The sequence below is a fragment of the Polyodon spathula genome, chromosome 9 (genome assembly GCF_017654505.1).
Source record: "Polyodon spathula isolate WHYD16114869_AA chromosome 9, ASM1765450v1, whole genome shotgun sequence".
Classification (NCBI taxonomy): domain Eukaryota; kingdom Metazoa; phylum Chordata; class Actinopteri; order Acipenseriformes; family Polyodontidae; genus Polyodon; species Polyodon spathula.
Window position 1 is genome coordinate 25046667 of NC_054542.1, and position 12854 is coordinate 25059520.

The window sequence follows — 12854 nt, forward strand, 5'->3', positions numbered from 1 at the left end:
TGTGTACATGACACTTGACATCTCTATCACCCAAAGCACCACGAAAAGTCTCTGAACTTTACTGTATCAAATTGTGTGGTGGTTTTGTCCATACACTGTCTGTATAGCAGGTACTGGTTCAGCAAGTGACACAGGTAAGGATGGCCTATGAACATAGTAATCTATAGTACTGTACACTGAACCAGTGTGGTTCTGTAGTACTCTGATTGAAATTCAATATTTGAAATATATAATGAGAATCGTTGGATGTGTGTTTATGCCTTGTCAGGATTCACATCAATCTTGCTCTATGAATGCATTTTACAGTAGCATTTATAGGTATCCTAGCAACAGCAGTACCGCTTATCCAAACACATTTGTTATTGGAATGACTTATCCATGCTTTCACAGGTTAAAAGTTGTGTAGTACTTGAAAATATTCTTATCAGATTTTTTTTTTATCATGTTTTTGTCTCTGTGAGTAACATCAACATATGTGTGTGTGTGCTTATCGTATGAACACAGACTGAAGTCGTGAATTGAGTATACTGTTTGCTAACTTTCACACACCAGGTTTTTTTTTTTTTTTAACATTGTTTACTTTTAGCAAAAAGCTAGCTGTGCATTTATTTTACTTATGTGGACAACGGAACTGGCAAAAAAACATACACATTAATTGTTTACAACACTGTATGTCTTGTACAAGAGATGGTTGTTTGTGCATAAAATATTCATGAATAGAGTTACATGCACCTGATGCTTAAAGGTCTTTTTCCAATTTTCCCTTTTTTTATGCCAATGCTTTCCTACGGACCCATGTAGGCCCTTGACGGACTGAATGAAATAATATTAACTGAATTAAACTACTGAGAACATAAAGTGAATTAGGAGTTTCCTCCCGGTGTTAATAGGTGAAATATTGTTTCTCTCCCTTTAAGCGCCTGGTCCCTGTTGTATGTGTTTGGGGAGGTGCAGGGTATTGTGGGAATTTGCTGCTGGGGCAAAAATCAGCCAGTGGGGGCAGCACTTATTTATTTATTTATTTAAATAAATTTAGAGGGAAGCACTTATTTATTTCTTTATTTATTTTAATCAATTTAGAATTATTTAATTGTGAAATGTGGCTTTGCCTATGCCCTTGCTTCATAACATCCTCACAGGATCTGTTTCTTCTGGAGGTTAATTATGACATCCCATTTGTAAATAATGGTAACAAGTTATCACATATGTGATGCATTTTTTGGTATTCCACTGGTATTTGGTATTCCACGAGAAACATGGTATGTATAACCACAGGTGTTGCGCATACAGCATATATCAAATGTTGAAATAGTAATGATGACAAACAAACAAAAATAGGTAATGTATACACAAAAGACTGCATTTTTAATAATATGTTTATCAAGATGTATAGTTATGTATTTCTATGTTACAATTAAATAAGAGTATGGGTAGCACATAATCATGAGCAATACAGGTAGAGAATGACTTATTCAGTATTCTTAATGACATGGCGTGTGATTATTTTGATTGCAGTAAGCACCTCCAGGCAGGTTGGCTGGATCAGTTGTGGGGGAAGCAGAAATCCATATCTGCCTGTGTCCCGAAGCTCAATTGTAAAAGAATATTTGATCCCCAGGTCATAAGCCCAGTCATCAGAACCACCAGGGGCTAGGTCTAAAAAAACAAGAATTGAAAAATAAAATACAACTAAGCTACCACCTGGGGTCATGTACTAATGACCTTTGTGTGCAAGTGAATATGCTGATATTGCGAAAACATTCACTCGAAAGTTCCCAAGCAGCCACAAGAAACCCTCATCTTCCCAGGCTATTAGTGACTATCATGAAAAAATGGTTTTCCGAAAGGGATAAAAACATTTGAATGTTATAACACTATGTAACACAATTTTTGTTCCAGGGTAGCAAGTGTTATGTCCTAATTGCTTATGCCTCAAAAGTATAGAAAATGGCTATTATTCCCCACAAACTTTGCTTTTGTGACCAGGACAGTGATATTTTGAAATTTACCTATTTCCAATGAGAAAACGGTCTTTTCGTTCACATAAAGGCAGAAAAAAACAACACATGAATCCAAATTAACATGTACTTATACTGAAGTAATACAAAAATGACTACAAAAGATTTAGAAGTGAGTAGTTTTTCAGGATTTACGATTATACTGTAAATCACTTTCACGAATCAGCCCCCAAATGTAGTCTCCCATCATGTTCTCGTTATACTGTCCTTGGTAGCGGCGTTCAAAGTCCAGTATATCCTGGTGGAAGCGTTCGCCTTGCACCTCCGAGTACGCTCCCATGTTCTCCTTGAATTTATCAAGATGAGCATCAAGGATATGGACTTTGAGGGACATCCTACAGCCCATTGTGCTGTAGTTCTTCACCAGAGTCTCAACCAGCTCCACATAGTTTTCGGCCTTGTTATTGCCCAGGAAGCCCCGAACCACTGCGACAAAGCTGTTCCAAGCCGCTTTCCCCTTACTAGTGAACTTCTTGGGGAATTCATTGCACTCCAGGATCTTCTTTATCTGTGGTCCGACGAAGACACCGGCTTTGACCTTTGCCTCAGACGGCTTAGGGAAGAAGTCTTGAAGGTACTTGAAGGCTGCCGACTCCTTATCTAGAGCTCTGACAAATTGTTTCATAAGGCCCAATTTGATGTGCAGTGGTGGCATCAGCACCTTCCGGGGGTCCACCAGTGGCTCCCACTTGACGTTGTTCCTCCCCACAGAGAACTCGGTCTGCTGTGGCCAGTCCCGCCTGTGGTAGTGCGCCTTGGTGTCCCTGCTGTCCCAAAGGCAAAGATAGCAGGGAAACTTGGTAAAACCGCCTTGGAGACCCATCAGGAATGCCACCATTGCAGCCTCTTGATGCCATCTCAGAAAAATGCAGATATGTATCCACTTAGGCAGCTGGAACTAAACTGAACTGGTGGGCTTAAGGCCCCTGTATTTATACTACTATTTATATTACTGGAACGTTCTAGAAAGTTCTAGAAGTTACTCCAAGTTTATTCAGCAATCTGGGATGTTCTAGAAAATAGGTACATTTCAAAATATCACTGTCCTGGTCACAAAAGCAAAGTTTGTGGGGAATAATAGCCATTTTCTATACTTTTGAGGCATAAGCAATTAGGAAATAACACTTACTACCCAGGAACCAAAAAATAATTGTTACACGGTGTAATTATAAAGAACTTAGTTGTAGGGAAGCACAGTTCAGTTCTGAGTTCTCTGTCTCTATGCTTTATTCTTAGGATAACCATCAAACTTGCACATCCTGGGTCATTTCACTTGAGCAGTGTCAGTCAGTAGGTAATGCAGATGGTTGGTTAATTACTTTATTTGTGTTTTTCTTTCAGAACTGAACGTTTTAGACCTATTTAATGAAGTGAAAGGTAAAATGATGTATAAAATTAATTTTGTTAGTTTCCCGAGTTTCACTTAAACACTTTAGAAATACGCCCCAATACTGTAGAAGATCAGACAGGTAATACTCAACAGTAATCGATGCACTGAGAACACTTGATTATTCAAAAGCAAAAAGCAAATAACAAAAACATGTATGTGCATATTATCATATTTAGTAATGTGTAATATATGCATAGAGAAAACTATTACCAATATTAATTCTATTACTGAGAAGCACATAACATCTGCTTTTTTACGAGATTCTGCAATTTCTCAAGAGAAAATAAATCTGAACAGAGGAGCTTACATATTGTTGTAGCTCCAGGACCACTGGTGTATCTGGTTTTGTAATATCTCCGAATCTGCTGGGTTGCCTCATCTGCTAGTTGTTGCTGAAAGAAATACAAGCAAGCACATTGTGAGTACAGTAGATTTAGTAATAAACCTATGTGGTGAGTACAGTAAAACAAACAAAAAAAAAAAAGGTAGACTTTTATTTTAGTATAGCCTCAGAAAAAAAGGTATACTCTAAATTGATAAGTTGCAATTGCTATGGAGTTTTGAAAGCTGATTGCATCACAGTATTGATGCATTTATTACTGGAGAATGTCTAACTGCCTGAAACTATCCTAAGGAACTTCTTCTTGTGTAGAATCACTGTATAATGTTGTGTTTTAGTTGTCACATCCTGTTTAAAGCCCCTATATGGCCTAAATATTTAAGTTCTCAGAATCATTTGAAATCAGTACATCTGGCACATCAGAGTGTGACCACTATCTAGTAGCAGTTGGAAGAAATACTACATTTGACCTTTCATTCCAGATTCGTTATACCCACTGGGGATATGGTGCTGGAGGGAGACAGGTTAAAGATTGCACCCTGGTGTACCTGATGTGCTTAGAGGTTAGACATGCCTCTGGGTGCTTTTAAACAAGAGGAAGAATACATTAGTTAAGATCTCTTGATATTTCATTTACCAAGGTGGTCTTTCAGGAAATCTAATCTGGTTCAGCAGTAAACACAGCAGTCACAGGGTCTAACTCTACAGAATACTTACCAGTTCATCATGATTTGAGGCCTGATTGTAGGAATACGAATAGGGGAAGAGCAGCATTTGGCCATAGGAATGGATGGTGAAGTAGAGCTTCATGTTGTCCTTCTTCTCTCTGAGGAATTTGGCTACGGCAGACACTTCAGGTTCAGACTCAGGGTAGGGGCCGCAGTAGGTGTTGTCACAGGGGTTATGTGATGCTCCTTTAGCTACATAAAGAGTATAAAGAAACTGACTATGAGTAACTTTAGATTTGATATATTAAAACACATTACTAGTTGACCATGATAACTCTGCGCAGTAATTTTGCAGCTAACAATGCTTAGCTTCCCTTATCCGTAGTCAGTGCAACGCAAAGCCCCTTGTAAATAACTGTGATAAGGAACAGGCTTTATAAGAGAATGCCCATGCAGTTTTCCCATGCTTTTCCCATGGTTATACCATAGTTTACCCTGGTTTGCCAAGTTGATTAATATGCTTCACCATACCTCTCTATTCTTTTCAGCTTACCTATGCTTTACCATGCTTTTACTGTGCTTTATTACACTTTGCTTTACTATGGTAAACTTTCATAAGGGATCAGTTGTAAGCTTTCCCAGACTTACTGAAGCACTCATATCCTTGGTTACACATACTGTGCATATTTCCAAACATTTTCCATATATTTTATTTGGCATGTTTATTACTTTTCTGTGCCTTACCAAGCTTGCACATGCATAGAAAAAAACAAATAAAAAAACAACATAATGGATATGTCAGGACTGGGAAATGTCTGTTTGGTAGACACCTTTTATGTTGCTGTTGTTTCAGATGTAACTACTCCATCTGGTAAAATATTCCATAGTCTCGTTACTCTGTGCTTAAAAAAAGTATGCTCTGTTTTACCATGGTAAACTTTCATAGGGTTCTATTAATTAAGGAGATTTTAATACAGGGGTGGGGGGTGCTATATTAATGATCTTAACTACAGTAGATCTAAATACCACCTCAATTAACACTGTTGTTAATGGATCTTAAAAAGGCAGTATATACTACATGGTATCTGTCTCAAATTACAAGACATCTGCACCAAATCTAACCATCCTACCTATTGGCGAAATTATTTTAGTATTTTCTTTTTGCTTGTATTAATAAAAGAACCTACTGCACCAGCCAGCATCAAAGTTTCTGTTCAGGTCAGTCCCAACACAGCTGTTGCCTTCATATATGGACCGGTTCTTTCTCCACATTCGACGCTAGTGCAATCAAATATTATGAGCAATATTTTCACATAAGTCTTATACTGTATGTACAGTAGATACAAAAGAAAAAGAAAATATTTGACTCCTATACAGAAAGCAGGGGATTTTTCTCTCCAATTTAGAATGCTCAATTATGTTGCCTCATCGCAACAATCCCCACAAAAGCACATGAGAACATCAGCATAGAACTCAAGTGTGGCTCAGGATCGGTGGGTCCAATAACTTCTGTGGTAGGGGGCGGACTTACTCTGTTGTGACAGGAAAAACTGTGACTCAGAGTTAAAATGAAGACTGGAAAACACAACATATAAAATGCTAAATGATAATTGATACTAAAATGCTAAATGATAACACATTTGGGAGAATGTTGCACATAATTGCATACATCTTTTCTTTTTAATTTTTTTTTTATCAGCAGCCTCTTTGAGATTCAGTCCATGGACTTAGTGGCTAGAGTCAGCAACTCAGGGATTTAAAGAACTACATTTGGTTACCTTGCAGGTATAGTCCACTTTTCAACCCTAAACTCTATAATTGGAACTGAAATGAAATACTCACGGTTGTCCAAGTATACACATATCCATCAGCATTCATTACAGGGAGAATATAGATTTCCATGTTGTCAAGCATTTGAGTAATGTCTGGGTTTTTATTATAAGACTCAATAGCCTAAAATAAATAAATATAAACAATTAAATACACTGTGGTGATATTATTGTCTTAATAGTTTTACGTTGTGCTGCATTGTGCTTTTAACACTGTGGTATCCCACTATGAAACATTCTAAGGGTAATACATGCTCAAGTCTATTGTGTGTACTTACATTTTGAACAAACCATATACAAAAAGCAGGGGAGATCCACTCTCTGCTGTGGATTCCACAGTCTATCCACATTGCTCTTCTGGGAGAATTTCTCCTCCCTGTTAGCTGGAAATAAGAACAGTTATAATACGTGCATGTGCACTGCTAAGGTGCACACTTTGTTTCAGTGAAGGTTTGCAGAGATAGGAATACTGCGTTTTGATGTATCTGCTCATTAGGCAGCCCTCTGAGGGGAGTTTGTATGAATTAGCAATTCTTCTGTCACCATACCTGCAATTGCTAATATCTCAGAATTTATTTCAGCTGCCAGCAATCAAATGTTCAATGTTATGGCCTGTGGCAAAATCTAATTGCACCCTTCACTTATTGGAGTCATGTAACTTTTTGTTTATCGGCAATTGTATCCTGTGATTCTCTCTGTCGTTATTTACAAAGCTACCGCTACCACAGTGTCAGTATCTTAGAAAGGTGGTGACTTCATATTTGCAGGATTATATAAACGCAAATCAATGTGTTGGTGACCACCTTTGCCATATTGAGGTAGGAACAGCTCCCACTTCTAAGATGAATCAACATCTGTTATCATAACTTGCATGCAAATTATTGTTCCCATCTGGCTTATACAGTATTTTTACCTTTAAAACATAAAGAGGGCGTTTTTCAAATGAGGAGCCGATCAATATGATCTCTAGCATGTCTGGATGCTCATGAGATATTTTATTTATCCAAGCATATATCTGTAAAAAAATAAAAAGTACATTTACCAACAGCTTCTGATCTATTTTTGTACCAATTATTATCATTAGCAACATGGTCACCCCTAAACGTTGTGTTTTTTGTTGAATCTGAGATTTGGGGATTTTTCAGACATCACACTGCAGTTTTAGAAATATTAAACTTCCTTATTGCTGCTAACCTTGAATAAAGCACTCCTTAAGCCAGACGTGCGGCAAGCAAAGTGATCAGGACAATCCCATTTCCTTCAGCAACTGCAATTTCGACCAAGCGAGAAAGTAAAAACATTCCCTTTCCAGATTTGCAACATAGATAAAATAAAGACTGGCATAATGTCCCTGTCACAGTGTGGTAGAAAGTGAGTGTTAAAAAAAAAAAAAAAAAAAAAACAGTGCTTACTTCTTCCAATGGATGATACTGTTCATAAAAGGATCCTGTGAAAGTTCGAGGGCCGTTGGATTCTTTTTTTGTTTGCATTTCTATCAGTTCTTGAACATTTTCCACCATTACTCTGAAATAACAGCAGAAGTGTGCATAATTACTGCACTAAACAACAGTTTACAAGATCGCCAGCACACCGTCTGAAGAAGCGTTGCAGGTTCTTGACATCTTTACTACTTTGAACAAGCTGTTACTAAGGATTCAGCCAATCAGTTACATAAATGCCAACTAATATTGCAAATAGGAGTGTGAAGACTTCACCCTTCCAGGGGCAAACAAAGAGAGCCATTGATATATACAGTAACAGTGTGCATAGAAATACCTTTCAGAAATACTAGTGGAAGGGGCCTTGAAGCGTGCAAGGTTTTTGGTTACTGTGAATGAACAGGGAAGGCGGCTATAAACTGAATAAGCTCTGAGTCACTTCAGGGTCAGCCAAATACTTTTTGCACCTTCTAAAGCATTGAACAGGAAGGCCACAGTAAGTTAGCCCCAGTGAAAGTACTGAATAAGAATCCTTGGAAATGACTTTGAAAAATGGGCATCCCTAGATTAAAGTGAAATGTAGAATCGCTGGAGGAGGTGTGGTAGCATTGTCTCAGCATTTAAACATTTAACCCAGTGCTGCTTTCACTATCTGAATTGCTCTTGCTGTTACAAAGCTTCAAATGAGGTTCATTTAAGAGCTCCTACGTTCACCATAGCTATGTCTTGATAGTTTTGTAACATTCCATTTTTTTCCCCTGTTTTTATAATACTTAGCACTGAGGTAAATGTTCTGTGATGGGTAAAGCAACCTAAACACACACACAGGCTCAACAAGTCCAAAGGTAACAAGTCCAAAGGCCAATTTTGTAGCACAATCAGGAGTATAGTTCAATAGTCCAAAATAGTTTGTCTCTAGTTTAAATTTGCTTTTGTCTTTACACGTGCTTCATACTTGAGCCCTTTGGCCTGTATCCAGAGAAATCACTCACACTTAAGCTGAGGGTACACAAAGCCACTTTTGCCTCTTTTCCACTTTACAACCAAACGCGCCAATAATGAGGACTAACCCATAATAAGTCATTACAAATGTGGATGGAAATTCACAATTTAAAGTGTAAAGACAAACTTGGACATTTCCGTGTACATTGTCATTACTAGCCTTTGATAAAAAAATAAATAAATAAATAAATAAATAATAAAATTAAGTTAAGTTCTACATTTGTTGTTTATATTTAATAGGCCTTCAAATTACACTGACATTTCAATTTAAATTGAATACATCAAACTTACATGCTTTATTATTATTTAAATACACAGTAACTTATTGTGAAGAACATTATTAAAGTTTATACAATAATTTAATGAAAAAATGAAAAAATCTCTTTGTTCCTCAACCATACTAAATTAGACAAAAAGGAAAAGGTGCCACATTGCTCTAGTAGTATATTTAAACTACAGTTTACATTCGCTATTTACCTAAGAAAATGAATAATTGCTTAATATAGTGTATAAACAATATATTAAGGTACATTATATCATTACATAATGCAGTTGTCAATTTTATAAAGGATAGTTCTATGACTTGGAGCAAACCTTACTGAACCAAATGCTTCAAAGGTTTCAGAATGAGGTTCAAAAGGCTTCACTTTTCACTGCACTAGTTTTTGGATGTCATTTCAGAGAATAATGACGCTGTCTTCATTTTAAAATGTGCTGTATAAACATAGGACAAGCAAGCTCACTAAGTTAGTCTTATACTTCACAGTACTAAGTTAGTCCTATTGAACAGGATCATCTCACATCCGATTTAGTACGCTGCAATCAGGATCTTGTTTAGTCCGATTTAGCGGATTATCCACCTGTGGTGATTATCTCGTACACTGCAACCGGGATTAACAAGTGTACTAACTTTAGTCTAAACAAGTGGATTAAACCTGCTTAATCCTCTAGTTAGATGCATCAACTGGACTAACTTTGTACGCTGCAATCGACCATTAAGCTCTATCTGCCCACAGACAAACTATAGCCTGCACTTCCTCAGCATCCGAGGGTGTACATCGTCTGTCTGTCTTCCATGAAAAATTTCTTAATTGTCTAGCTCCACGGCTCCATGGAAGCAGCCTAGTTTCAAGTTGAGTGAAAATAAAGGGAGGTGTCAGCTGCACTCAAGGTCAAGGTGATTCTTGTCCCTCACTTGAGGTAGATTGGGGTCTGGAATTGAGGGTTTTCTTTGCACTCCTAGACCCACTCACACTTACCAAGTGAGTGAAGTCTCTGAATATAGGCCTAGCAACACGATTTGGGTTGAAGGACAACACAGTTTATGTTAATAAGTAATATAAAGAGACTCAAACAAATATTGAACCTGATGAAAATATAGACAATGACTTCAGACAGGGCATACGTTTCGTATTCCAATATCACCTTCAGTAAAACAGGCCCCTCTCTATCCATCTGTCCCAGAAGTAGTTGAAGAATAGAGAGCATATAAACAAGAATTGAAACAATAATTTTAAGATACATACTTGTACTTAATGCCATTTTTATGTAACAGATCCTTTACAAAATCCAAGTCTGATATGTTCATGTACAGGTGGACATCGCTGTTAATTTTAATATTGTGAACTGAATCTGGATGGCACAGTTCAATCTGAAATGAAACAAACCAGAAAAAAAAAAATGCCCATCATCACTGTATTACATTTACTGTATTGTACCACAGATTATAGCTAGAGAAAAATAACATTTACAGGAACCAAGGTAAAAAGGAAAATGCATATCCAAAAAGAGGATAACAGAGGTGCAGTGTTAAAAAAAGGTACAGGCAGTTATAAAAGGCTTCTCAGTCCAAGGCAAACAAACCAAGGGGTCATTGACAAAGACACACACGTATCCCAAAGCAGGCGCATTGTAGGCTTACCTCATCGTTGCTGGTTAGATTCTTGATAATTTCAACCCCCTCATCTGTTTCTGGAGTAATTGAGAAAACCTGATCGCTGTGTGAGGTGGAGGGAAAAAAAAATACTAGCATTGGTATGCTTACTTAGAAAATCAGAAATATCACCAGAAATTGTGAAATGTGAAGCCTGCCTGCAGAAGTTCATGACTCTATTATAGATACTGCATGGCCATATAAGCAGTGGTGTAGGGTAAATTAAAAAGTTGTTTGGTGGAGTTGAACAGATGGATTTAACAGATAAATATGAACAGATACATTGTTACTGGCCCTCAGCCAACAAGAGCCCCCCCCCCCCCCCCCCCCCCCCCCCCCCATACAGTTATTTCCCCTCTCAGGTGCTGTTCATGTGTGAGCAGTCACAGACATGGCAGTGCCACTTCGCAGGCTAGGGTGAAGGCTATGAAGGCTACTAGCACCGCCCTACAGGCCTAGTGTGCCTTACAACAGAACATTGACAGAACATAAACAACCAATCACAGAACACACACACACACACACACACACACACACACACACACACACACAGTCCAGTGGCCATGCCCCCTGCTCTCAACACAGTTCTGATTGAGCGCTCTTAGATGTCAGTCTCGCACACAGCAACACAACACACACGTTCACCATTAAAATATCTTTTCTTTAACGCAGGATTTGCATATCACAGCAGAATATAAATAAGTAAACTGTCTCCCTTATACGAGAAGAGGGTAAACGCTATATTGTCCAAATTAACAGTGGGTAAATGTCGTTTACCTATGTATACCCTCAACTACACCACTGCATATAAGTTTATATAAGTTATGGGAAAAGCTGGTAAAAAGCAAAACACATAGAGTTATATCCTGAGAGTGAGAAATAATGAAGAGTCAGTGAAAATGTGACCTTGACTCGCAAATAAAAAAAAAACAGTAAAATGCAAATGAAAGAAATATAAGGAAGTTCAGATTCCTTTCTCCTTTGTTTAACATCAGGACAGACATTAAGCAAAGCTGAAACCAATTAATTCCTTATTAACTTCCCATCATACCATACATACTGTTTATTCAGGGCAGGCAAAAACCACCTGACCTTACATTACTGACATTTTAGAGCGGGCCAAATCAATGATCACTTTTAAATCTTGGTTTAAATAATCATACCTTTAAACCCCACTGCGGTAAAACCAAAACTAGCTGGATACACAAGCCCACATTTTAAACGTGCTGATCATGTCCTAAAACCCTATGCTGGATGAACTGTTTACAGCAGACAAACTTCATACACAACCTTTTCAGTTGTAAAAAAAAATAAAAAATAGCACAAATACAGATTAACACATGGTTAAGATAATGGTTGCCTACCTTATTGGTACGAATGTGCCATCTTCAATATAAATTGAAGCTAAAAGAGCGACGAGGAGAGGAAGCTTCATATTCATTCAGAACTCAACAGCAGAACGAAATGTATCCAGTTACCAACCTCAGTGAGCTCTATTGATTCTGATAGAGGGTTGTTTGTTCACTGGTTAAAATTTAGTGCACACTCACTAGAAATGTCAAACCTGTCAGCTCAGGGCTGCCCTGGGTGTAGTGATATGTGTGTTCTCGTATAAAGTTAAGAATTATTTCCCACCATAGTTTTGCGACAGACATTTGGCCAGATTCATGTAGCTTTTTCAAATGTAACAGAAAAAAGGTTGAATGTAGGAACTTCTACGTGAAACTTTATTTGAAACTTTGTAATATATACAGTTTGTTTTTCTTTTTTAAAAAATATGCAGACTTTTCACTGGAATTTTTTTGTTTGTTTTATCGCAGTTTATAAGGTTCTTAAATTAGGCCAATTTTAGTACTACAAATATTTGCCCTAAAAATATAGTTGGTTGTCCATTTCTTCTTAACAGCAGAAGTATCCAGTGAAGAACGGCCCTCCTCCTGGTGATGTAACAATATAAAAACCACCCCCTTGTGATGTCACAAAGCAAGACAAGCCACCCTCAAATCTAGAAATCCATGAATGCTGACATTTGAAAGCCAGCAAGACAATATAGCACTCTACTACCCCCTACAAGGCAGTTGGTTTGTGAACTTTTTTCAAATAATTTTCTGGGTTTCTTTTTTTTATTATTATTCTCATTACTTTTCACATATTTCACGTAAATCTTGCTATAATAATACAGATTGCGCAGTTGTGGAGTTAAGAATTGTTACACTCGAATAGGAGCAGAATATA

The 12854-nt window shown here is 37.5% G+C and overlaps 1 protein-coding gene across 1 annotated transcript; it reads right to left on the bottom strand.

Annotated features, from left to right (window-relative positions):
- Positions 1-1339: 1339 nt before the first annotated feature.
- On the bottom strand, positions 1340-12117 carry LOC121320685 (carboxypeptidase B2-like). Its single transcript, XM_041259252.1, has 11 exons — positions 11984-12117; positions 10608-10683; positions 10213-10337; positions 7658-7769; positions 7159-7260; positions 6524-6628; positions 6259-6369; positions 5604-5694; positions 4466-4668; positions 3716-3800; positions 1340-1656 (listed from the first exon to the last, which is right to left on the bottom strand). Exons 1-11 carry the CDS (start codon positions 12058-12060, stop codon positions 1469-1471), a joined length of 1275 nt encoding a protein of 424 aa, XP_041115186.1. The 5' UTR covers positions 12061-12117; the 3' UTR covers positions 1340-1468.
- Between the last annotated feature and the right edge of the window lie 737 nt (positions 12118-12854).